General features: G+C 33.0%; 1 protein-coding gene across 1 annotated transcript; it reads right to left on the bottom strand.

Moving 5' to 3' along the window:
- Positions 1–10277: 10277 nt before the first annotated feature.
- Positions 10278–10971, bottom strand: LOC129319622 (uncharacterized). Its single transcript, XM_054964718.1, has one exon. The coding sequence runs from the start codon at positions 10969–10971 to the stop codon at positions 10435–10437; it is 537 nt and encodes a 178-aa protein (XP_054820693.1). The 3' UTR covers positions 10278–10434.
- Between the last annotated feature and the right edge of the window lie 995 nt (positions 10972–11966).

The following is an 11966-nucleotide window of genomic DNA, read 5'->3' as shown; positions in this document are numbered from 1 at the left end:
CGTTGACTAATAAAGAAGTTATAGAAAATTAGTTGTCATTTGCTATTTAATTATAACCATTTCCTTATATGTAGTCATTTCTCAAGGAGAAATAATCACTAACACCGACTCTTGCACTTGATAGATAATAGGGTTAAATGGCAAATTTATCCTGAAACTTTTTCTCCAGGGGCACCTAGCACCTTAAACTCTTTTTTGGAGCATTTTTGTCCCAAACTTTTCAAAAAGAGAGCATTTTGCCCCACTGTTAAATATAAAAAATTTTAATTGTTAAACTGAAATTTGATCATGGGTTACATGGCATATTTGCCTTAAAACTTTTTCTCTAGGGGTGTTAGGTATCATGAACTTTTGTTTGGAGTTTATTTGCCTTGAAAGTTTTAAAAATAGGGCAATTTTGCCATCACTTTCTTTTTCATTGTCCTCTTCCTCCTCCTCCTCCTCCTCTTCTACTAGCAAGTTCCCTCACTACTATGAATTGGATCCAAATGTAAAGCTCGGAAAAATAGGTGTCCGAGATTCGCGGCCTTGCAAGAAGTCTTGCATCTAGTTTGGCACTTTTGCCCCCTAGAAATGACTGCTCAAGCCTATAACATCGCTGCTCTATCCATCAAAGGCAAAATCTGCCATTCTTAACTTCCCCAAATTGTCATCATTCTCCCTCAACTTGCTACGTGCTCCTCACATAACATCTAAGCTACTGCTTTTGCCACCACCCCATGGTCAAGTTTGATATTATGAACCCCTCAGAAGCATCTGAGTCAAGGTCTAAGTTCACAAAGTCGTCATAGTTTGAGTGAGATAGTGAAATTATTGAATATAGAAGAAGAGAGTTTCCATGTGGCCGAGTTCATATGGATAGATTTAACAAATAGTTAATTATTTTTAGGTATATATAGGTATGGATTTGGATGAGTTGGAATTGCTTATTGTTGTATTGCTATTGTTATTGATGTTAATGGAGGAGGTGTTCTTGCTATCTAGGTGGATTTTTTTAATTTTCTTTAAAAATGCTGCATGGCTACAAGTGGCAACTAAAGTCAAAGTAACGGTCAACACTGACAACAGGCAAAATTGCTTTCCTTTTGAAACTTCTAAGGCAAATAAGCTCCAAACAAAAATTCATGATAACCAGCGCCCTTGGAGAAGAAGTTTCAGAGTAAATATGCTATTTAACCCTTAGTCCAACTTCATTTTAACGGTAGATGTTTTTTATATTTAACGGTGGGCCAAACATGCTCTTTTTTTAAAAAGTTCGGGGCAAAGATGCTCCAGAAAAAGATTTAGGAAGTCAGGTGCCTCTGGAGAAAAAATTTAAGAGCAAATTTTTCATTTAACCCTTAATAATAAAAGCTGCAGAATATTAATCGTTCTTTGCTACTCAACTAATAACCTAATCAAATCAGTTTTTTTCTTTGCTAGTAATATTTTTTATTTTAAAATTTTCTTTAAATTTCTCCCAACATTAATATCAATGAATTAAAGATGAAAGCCCACAAAAGTGACAAAATAAAAGCTCCTTGAGAATATTTTTTACACTTTAAACTTGCATAAAGAAAATTGTTCGAGAGAATTTCTCCCCAAGGGAGCAAGCTTTGAGAGATAAGAGATGAATCAAACAAAATTCAATATGAAAATTGAAAATGGAATCCATGTCAGATGAACCAAAAAAAAATTGGGCAATGAAAAAAAAAAAAAGGGAATTCAAAGAAATTAGGCATTCACCCTTGTCTTTAGATGAAAGGAATCAAAAACTAAGACAAGTATACCTCCAATTAGCTGAGGCGTAAACTGTATATGTAAATTAAAACTATAAAATAAAAGGGAAAAGAAATAAATGTTATTATAGAAGATAAACCAACCATTTGTTCTTGTTTCTATATCGTATCATGCAACAAAAAGACATGTCAAAAACATATAATTGACATTAAAGAAAATTCAAAGTTAAAAGTGGTAATTAAAATTCATTACCCTATAAGAAATTTGATGTGACCCTTGCATTCCCTAATTTTCAATAGGCAAATAGGCAATACCAGAACTTCTATATAGATAACATCACAACACAATAAGTCCTCTCCCACGTAAGATTTATACACATGTTGGCTTCAAGGACAACACATAAGTACACATAAATTATTGAAGCGTTTATTGTAGATACAAATACTTGCTTCAACTTTTCATAATCTAGCACCTAACATTCAATATATGCATGCATGGCGTGACCCATGGTGGAAGCATATACCATACAGAATTTTTGTACATCAATACTGGAACATCTAAAGGATATTTGTCAAAATCCTTTAAAAAATTATTAAGGATAGATTTCCAAGGAATAGATGGATGTCTTTGATATTCTCAACTCCCAGGAGATCTAGATATGTGTCTCTTACTTATTTCCAATAATCTAGGAGTACAAAAAAAAAAATATTTCTAACTATCTACCATTAGAGTAAACCTTAATAACTATTTTTTTTAATTAATATGAAACGGGTAGCTACAAGCTAGAGGGGAAGTACAAACAGATAAAAATATCAAGGATGTGCAAAAAACCCATTGGTGCAGATAACCCGGTCCAATTTGAGCAAATTCAGTCTATGCAGAAAACAACCTGATGCAAGAACCAGACTAATCAGACTAGGCTGATTATTCAGGTTAGATTGGACTTCAAACTAAACTACTAGACTTTTTAGTCTGGTCTGACTCAGTAATATATATTATAATATTATATAATGTACAATATTTTATAATATATAATATATTATATTAATCTTTACTTTTATTATGTTGTGTCACTTTCATTCAATCCTAAGCGGCTAAGCCCCACCTTTTTTGCCAAGTCTTCTTCCTTTAATTCGCACTGCACTAACCTCATCTCCTCAACCTTCAATGCTCAATATCTCCCTATCCTCTGTCCCCTCTTCCTTCTTCAATTCCTCTGCTTAGCCTCCCTAGTTCCTCACATTGGTCATTTCTTATGCGTAAATCATGGCTGAGGCATTCATCGATTGACAAGAACGAAGAAAAACCAAGTCAATTTGCCTTTGTTCTGTCTTCACAGTCAACGACTTCATTTCCTCACTGCCTGATCTATATTGCTTCTTCCTTTTTCTCAATCGCTATATTATTTGTGGTGGGTAAAGAAGTTTAAGTGAAACCCATAATCTGATAGAAATTGCTCTTTTTCTCAATGATTTGATCTGAGAGTGAGTGATATGTTTGAGGGGATAGGTTATTTGATTTGTATTTGTGATATTTTTACTACAAATTTGAGATAATTCATGTGTTGCTATGTACATATTTCTTCATCTTCTCTTGAGTATACGATTCAAAACTATTGTCTAGATTTTTTTAAAAAAAATAAAAAATAAAAAGGTATGATCCAGGAGATCAGTCTAGGAATTCCTAGGACTTAGTCTGGTCTAGTCTAATCTAGTCTCGTGTCAGGTTTCATGCCGGACTAACTAGACTGTAGATTGCTATGTCTAGCCCAATTTAAAATTAGACCAGACCTTAAGTTTGACTCTAACGTGGTCCAATCCAGTATTTGTGCTGCCATAATAGATTTCATTAGTTTCAAGTGTACTAGGCCCCACTAATTAATATCATACAACATAAAAGGTTCACAAGTTTTAGGAGCCTCTTGTAAAATCCTAAATTCGTTAGGAGAGATCTGTGCCAACTTGATCGAGGAACACACATAGGTTTGCTTCATGAGGGACATAAGATAGTTTGATGCCACGATGCTCACACAAATGTTTGTACGTCTGAAATTTCCTCAAAAAAATGGATGGTCCATAGTTACGCCTCTATAGATGAGGCTTAAAGCATTTAATGAATCTGATTAAATCCATACTTTTCCAATTATATGATTCTTGCAACGTTCAAACCTCAATAACTATATGATACTAAACTATCTGAATGGCAATGATATGGGGCAAAATTTATCAACATATTATGTGGGTATAATTGCCCAACCACTTGGAAAGACAAAAGTAGTGGATGCAAAATCATTAATTAACAATTAAGTAAATAAGCCATGTGAGCTACATATTAAAAATGTTTCATATCAAAACACTTCCAAAAGTCAAAGAACTGCCAATTTTTTCATTTTTTATTTCATGTTAATACTTATAGATGTACTTTCTTTTTCTTTTTTATAATATACTTTCACCACCATATCACCACACAATCATTAACTAAAAGCTAACAAGAGTCAATTCATCATCAAAATTATTCAACTTGCTCATGCTGGAGATTTTTTTGATAGAATTTGCACATATTCATTGACTAAAAGCCTGTCTCAAAAGTTTGAGAAAATGGTGCAAGACGGAGAATGAGTATAGAACTTATAGGACTTTGGTTTTCAGAGAAAAACCTTGAAATATTGAACAATTTGAATCCGTATGCCAATTTGAATAAGTATGCATGGAACCATATTATGATCTGAATCTTGATTCCTTGTACGAGAGTAGGAGCTAAACTATAAAACTGTAAGTCCTGACCTGGAGCAAAGAATTGAAAAGAATATACAAAATAAAGTACTTCCTTTAACATTTGTCTTTACATTCACCATCATTACAAACTTGGAAGACCACACACTTTATTCAGCAAAACATATTAGATTTGAAAAGATGCATAGCCTAATAATGGAGTGGGTTTATGCCATAATTATGACATATTAGAAAAATAAAATGTGAAAGAAGAACCCACCGATTATGACATAATTATAAAAAGATTCAGAAAGGATGCACCACAATTCACATTGGATAACATGTGTAGCTTCTTTACCACAGAACCACCATAATCTTTAGTTAGTGAAGTGTAGGCTTTTATATAAACAACAAAGTAAGAATGCTTTGCCAAAAATGAGCAAAACACCTGCTAAAGAATTCTTTTAAAAAACAAAACTAAAAGATAAAACCTAATTTGAAGTAGGTAAATAAGGGACCAAAATAGAGAAGGGAGAGAACAAAAAATTTCACTTGATGTGCTAATAGCATGTCAATAAAAGATAAATTATGATAATCTCAATAATGATTAAAGGAGCTACATCTATATATGGAGACAAGCCAAAGCCAAAAGAGTGTAAGGGAAGCAATGAAGAAACAAATAGCAGCAGCCACCTTTTTTATTAATTAAATTATATATCTGACACCCACTTTTTTACCATTAATAATTTCTTTGCATATCTAATATCTATTATTTTTACTAAAAATTTTATATTCACCACTAATTTTTACGATAAATTTTACTTTATCTTTCAAAATACAAAAATCTTATTATATTTTACACTTTATCTAAATTTTTTAAATTTACAAATGTAGGTTACCACTCTATATTTTTTTTAATAGTGAGATCCACACCCATTTTTTTGTTTATCATGGGTCTCACAATTAGAGATGGAAAATTAGGTAGGCTCGATACTTAATAGCTCAGGTCTTAATACTTGATTTTTTTTTTTAATTTTTACCTAATCATGAGGTCGGCCCTTATTCAAAAGGCTTAAGGTCAGGCTTGTAAATCCACTTTCAAAAAAATAAAAAAATTCAACATTATAATTTAAATAAAATATTCTAAAATTGAACAAAGATTTAAATAGAACATAAAAAAATCAAGGTTTCACATTGAACAAAGATTTAAAAGTTTACATTTAAGATGAAGATTAAAATTTTCATCAATCTACATCTAAATCCTCCTCTTTATCATCTAAAAATAGAATATTATATCTCTTAAATGTAGATTCACTTGTTGAAAATGGAGGTGAAAATTCGATGTTAATTATCTTTGTAACTTCTTCTTCATCACCTACAATAAATATTAATTAAATTGTATTATTATCATATATATATATATCAGAAGATAAAATATAAAAATTATAATAAATTGGCACAAAACCATTTAACTACAGATACAAATTAACGCTTGCACATTATTTAGAAGGAGGCGAGAATGATACTTTGTTAGAACATAAGAGCCTATGCTAAAAGCTAATTCACTAGTTACTGTAGTGATTGAAATACTTAGAATATCACATGCCATGCTTAAAAGAATGGAAAATAGTTGTTAATTAGTAACACATCTAATTCTTGAAACTAGTGACAATTAAGGAAAGCTTCTTTCAAATAATAATCTAATTTAGATTTCTCAATGGAAGAAACATCCATACTCTTCAAATTAAGAAAAATCTTATATTTAAAAAAAATCCCTAATTTAATTGTATGATGTTTTTTAATTTTTTTTAATTATAATAGGGCTTGGAGGACTATCTAGGCTCAAGCCCTTTTTTCAAGGCTTATTAGGGTTAGACCTCAAAGCCTGATTACCCTAAAAATTACTTATTTTTTAAGTTCAAACTCTTATTTAAATAAGGCCTTCAATCGGCCCTCCAAGCCTCGCCTTTATTTCTAACTCTACTCACAACTATATTTTTTTATATTTTAACAAAATAATTCATTAACAAAATTCTTTAAAAAAATTAGAGAGAGAGAGAGAGAGAGAGAAGCACACTGATTTTGTGCTTGTAGAAGATAATAGATATAGAGCTACAGTGCCATGACTTTGTACGATTATATATAAATGTAAATTTATTCTTTGACCACCCTACTTAACATTTTTTTTTATTATATAAAAATTAAAATGAAACTGAATGCTTCATGGATTGACAAAACTTGACTAATAAAATTCAAATAATCAAGTAACTGAGATGATAATAAGATCCTTATAATTTAGGGATAATTACCTTAAAGTTTCACATAAGAAAATTAATTACTACAAAGTCTATTGATAACTGAACTAAATTATATTGACAAGACATCCAATTGTTAATGTAGCTTAGTTCAGTTGTCAATGAATTTTATAATAATTAATTTCATTGTGTGGAACTTGGTAGTAGTTCTTCTTATAATTTATTAAATATCATAAATTAAATTGATTATACTGTTGCTTAATTTTGTAATTCAAAATCATAGATATAAAATAAACCCTTTCTCAAAAAATTTCCTCCCCCTCGCAATTCAAACCCTCTCTTTTTTTACAGCTTTCGCTGATAATCTCTTTCCTGAGAAACAAGAAAGATAAACCCTAAACCTTCACAGCCATTTCGCTTCCAATCAATCGCCAACATGTTCAAAGCGGTTGGTACATAATTAAACTCTTTTTGCGTTGATCTGTGTGTTGAATTCTGCATCATCACTTTTCTTTCATTTTCTTTGTCGCAACGATCTCAATTTCTTTCTTCAAAGAATGAATTAATCTTTCTTCTTCGATGTTCTTCTGGTTACAGCGATCCTCAACCGCCACAAGAATGCGCGTCGATTCAAGGACTACTACGGCCACTGGTTCAGCACCCTCAAGAACAACCTCCTCCCTCTGCTCCGACGATCGCTGTCGCGCCCCGATTCCCCCACCGTCCTCTCCACCCACGTCAACCTCCTCCACCAGCATTTCCAGTCGCTGTACCATGCTCTCGACCTCGCCGCCTCCAACGAAGACGACATCGTCGTCCTTCTCTCCCCCGATTGGCGCTTCTCCCTCGAGAAGCCCCTCATCTGGCTCGGTGATCTCCACCCGTACCTCTTCACCAACCTCGTCCGCTGCTTCATCCAAGAAGACGACGACCTCACCACCACCACCTCCGACGACGGCTACTTTATCCGCAACAACAGCATAACGGTAACGGACCTTCATCAGGACCGGCCGTGGCAGGTGGCGATGAACACACCTGTGTTCATGTCAAGTGTCATTAGGAATTTTAAAATAGCTTGACTCTTGTTTATGGCACTCATGATTCTGAAAATGAAGATTGAAGTCTATCTCTAATTACTTTAAAATAGCATGTTTCTCTCTGCTGTTTTTGAGACAAAAAACTAGACAAACCAACTAATCATATAATAGCAGCAAAAAGAAGCTACAGATTTATCACATGTGCAGGGAAATATCTCTTGACCATATAAACTTGGATACATTGACTAGTGAAGTTTGCTTTAATTTGTTTTATAATGAGTATCTTTATTTCGTGTTAACTAAATCAGCATAAGACATCATCCGTGAAATAATCCATTAATTGACAGAATAGTATAAAATTTTCTACTTAGGAAAAATTTATACATTGGTAATTTCTAACATAACATCCATGAAATTTAGTTTAAGAGTTACAAGTCTTAAGTGTGCGAAGGGAATATGAAAGCAGAAAAAATTGATTAATTTAAATGAGAGAAAAATAGTACTCCTCCAGTCTTTTCTATAACTCATTTCTACCAACTTCATCAATATCAATAAAAAAATGTACAAGGAATAAAAGCGTATAGAATTCTAAATATGCCCTTACATAACAAATTCAAAAAGTAATGTCATATTACTTTCTCTCTTTCATAAAGGATAATTTTGGAAATACTTTTTAAATATTACCTAAAAAGCCACACCATGACTTATAAATGGAACCAAATAGACTTTCTGAAATGCGACTTATAAATGAGATCGGAGGGAGTATCAAGAAAGAATAGAAGAAAAGAATAATAAGAATGGAATAGTAAAGTGATCTATCTCAAGACATAACAGTAAGAACCTTCAAACCTAAGGTGAAGCTTATCATGCCTCGTGTTTGCATTTAGTGTGCTGCTGGCCTTTTATTTCAGTCTAAAATGATGTTTACTGTTCATTTAAATTAATTTTTAAATATTTTAAATATTATATTTATTAATATAAAAATTTTAATATTAAATATGGACTATTTAGAATGTATTTAAATGTTTAATTTATAAAATTTATAAATTTTTTAATATTAAATTAAGTCATTCAAATTATATCTGAACTGTTTAGAATATATTTAGATAGTTAAATTATAAAATTATAAAAAATATTTAATATTAAATTGGACTGTCTAAATTAAATATTTACTAGCTAGATTGATAATGAATAGATTTATTAAAATTTTATAGAATTTTTATAAATTTTATTTTAATAAATATAAAATAAAAATAAAAATTTTTAAATTTAAAGCGGCCAAATCTCATTGAAAGTGGTAAGTATCATGGTATTTATTCCCTAACGAATACTAAAAATAGCTTAAATTTAATATTACATTTTTTATAATTAATAAATATAATATTAAAAATATTTTAAAAAATCAATTTAAATGGACGATAAAAGTCACTCTAAATTGAAACGGAGGATTAGGATTGTTTGTGGTGTGTGAGCACCCAATGCTGACGCAGCATGCATCTTCTCCTTTGCCAATCTTTACTACATCACTCTTCGCTACCATCATGGATTGATTATGCATTTGCTCTATCTCAGCCATCGTGCCTCCCATGTCACTGATTATGCATTTGCTCCATCTTAGCCATCCAACACTTAAGCTTCGTCAAGCAATTTCAAAGGAGTTGGATGGGAGGGACAAACGGCCTAAACGGTTTGAAACTTTAAGGATTTATATCTAAAAATTTAAACTATAGGGACAAAGACCAAGTTTGACTAAAACTATAAGGGCCATAATAAATTAAAGTAAGACGTTGAGAAATGGTTTATGACTTTTTTTTTCTTTTAAAGTTTCCTCCCAATCACAGTATAATGCACTTTTTAAAAGTTTTATTTAATCTAAAATATAAGGTATTTAGTAAATTTTATAATTTTCTTTTCAATTATACCTCTACTTCATTTATTACTTTTTTAAAAAATGATGCATTATAATTTTAATTTTAATTATTAAGACACTTATACAAGGTATTTAATAAAGGTAAAATTGAAAATATGTAAATTTTTTTAAGAAATTAAGATTTAAATAGAAAATCATGAATTAATTTTCAATGCCTTATATTTTGATCATAGGGAGTAATATATTAATAAGAAAAATGACTTATTTTAATTTATATGCAATGCAAAAATAAGTATGTTTAGTTAACAAGAGTAATCGAAACGAAGAGCAAAACTTTATTGTTTAATTTAAATTGCTTCCTTAATTAATTAGTACACACTTCATGAAACGCAGCGTATAGACCACACTTCAAACATGAGCCATTCGCATTGCAAATTTTAAAATCAATTATGTTATTCATGAGCTATATTTATATATGTTGATGCTTTTATACATTGAATTCAATTCAATTTTTTTTTTTTTCAATATGCATTGACACCCAAGTCCAATTTCAAAGACTATCACCCAATCAATCAATATATTAATAAAAAAAAGACTTCTTTTAATTTATATGCGATGCAAAACTAAACAATAAATTAATTGATGATTCCTTAATTAATTATACACGCTTCATGAAACGCTGCGTAGAGACCAAAAGAATGACATGTTTACTGCCTTCAGTAATCAGTTGCTGAGTCCGAACTCTGACCATTTGACTTTGAACTCCGAAATCCGAATTCGAAGTCGCTATGGCTTCAAGCCAAGCTAAGAACGATGATGAAGATGAACATATAACAAACAAATCAAGCTCGAGCTTCGTCTGAAATCACACTGAACATGACCATATCTCTGGATTTTCCTTTCATGAACAAGAACTTCCTGAGAATTCCTTCCCTCTGAAACCTAGCCTTCTCTAGGATTCTCTGAGACGCCACATTCTCAATATCAACCAGAGCTTCAAGCCTCTCCAGGTCCGGCAACTCAACGAACGCCATTTCCACCATCTGCTTCACCACCTTCAGCGCGATCCCTTTCCCCCAATACTTCGACCCTAAAACATACCCAAGTTCTGCAGATTTCGCTCTGGCCACGTCATCCCCGGCCTTGGTTCGAACAGAAGTCGATCCGATCGCGTGATCGCCGACGCAAATCTCCCGGAACAAGAAGCACTTTATGGTGAAGTTTTGTATGAAATCGACGGCGGCGTCTCTGCTTGTGTAGGGTTCCCAGCTGCAGAATTTGGCCACTCGTTCATCGGTGGCCCAGACCATGAAATCGTCGGTGTCGGAAAGAAGGAGGGATCGAAGAGAGATCTGAGCCAAATCGAAGGCGTCTTCCATGATTGGATTGTGGCTTTGAACGAGAGGAATTTTCGTTGTGGGGGCATTTATAGTGTGACAGTGAATGAAGAATTGGGTACGGAAGATTTGAGTGGGGATCAAGGCAAGGAACGAGAAGCCGACAAGATAATGGAAGATGAAAGAAATTGATAATATTGAATGGCTTCAAGCCGCCTTTGGGAAAGAGATGGTTGATATGACGTTGGCAAAGATATGACGTGATCATAAATTACTATCACCATGGAAAAGGTAAGGACGAGCTGAGGATTGTCAATGTATTCTGGGCTAACGTCGAGAACTTGTTCGACAGCATGAAGAAGGAGACGACCAAAGACCCTTCCTTCGAGGAAGTTAAGGTCGTCCTCAGACTCCTACATGAACAGGCTCGTCGGGTTCTTCTCAGCAAAGGGTCCAACGTTAAGGTGCTTTGTCGTGGAGACACTTTCTATCAGACACTTAAAGAGTTCGATTCATGGAAGCTCAACATCGAGAACGATCCTGGGTTTGATGTGTCCTTCACAAAACATTATGAGATTGTCTTCTCTCAGCTTCCTCCTCATGCGAATTGTCTTCGTTTGGATATCAAGTACTATGTGAGTGATATCTATCCTCCGATTCGTTGCATGTGTTGTCGTACAATGGACATTGAGTCAGTCAGATATGTTTGCTGCCATGGACACAAAGAGGGAACTGCTGATGCTAGCGCCGGCAATATCACGATTCTTCGGTAGGAAATCAGCTTCCGGCTGCCGGGCTGGCAATCCCCGTAAAAAAGCTAGAGAGAAATAAGAAGAAAGGAACAGGTCCTATACTTCTGTGCATGTGGATCTCACAAAAGTAGGGTTTGTTTCTTTCTTTTTGTCTCCCTTTATAACTTGTGAAGAAGTTATTGTTTCAATTTGTGGTGCTCTTAATTAATTACTATGTTATTTTGGTCAACTGTATTTGGCAGACAAATGATGCGTTGGTGTGTGATGTTTAGCCTCTTTGTGTTG

The sequence above is a fragment of the Prosopis cineraria genome, unplaced genomic scaffold (genome assembly GCF_029017545.1).
Source record: "Prosopis cineraria cultivar Desert tree isolate PC_DT_omini unplaced genomic scaffold, ASM2901754v1 PC9, whole genome shotgun sequence".
NCBI classification, from domain to species: Eukaryota; Viridiplantae; Streptophyta; class Magnoliopsida; order Fabales; family Fabaceae; genus Prosopis; species Prosopis cineraria.
The sequence above is the reverse complement of the archived record's forward strand: the minus strand, read 5'-3'. Positions and strand labels throughout refer to the sequence as shown.

Excerpts from the sequence above, each read along its gene's own strand:
- LOC129319622 (XM_054964718.1), bottom strand. The coding sequence starts at position 10,971 with ATGGAAGACGCCTTCGATTTGGCTCAGATCTCTCTTCGATCCCTCCTT.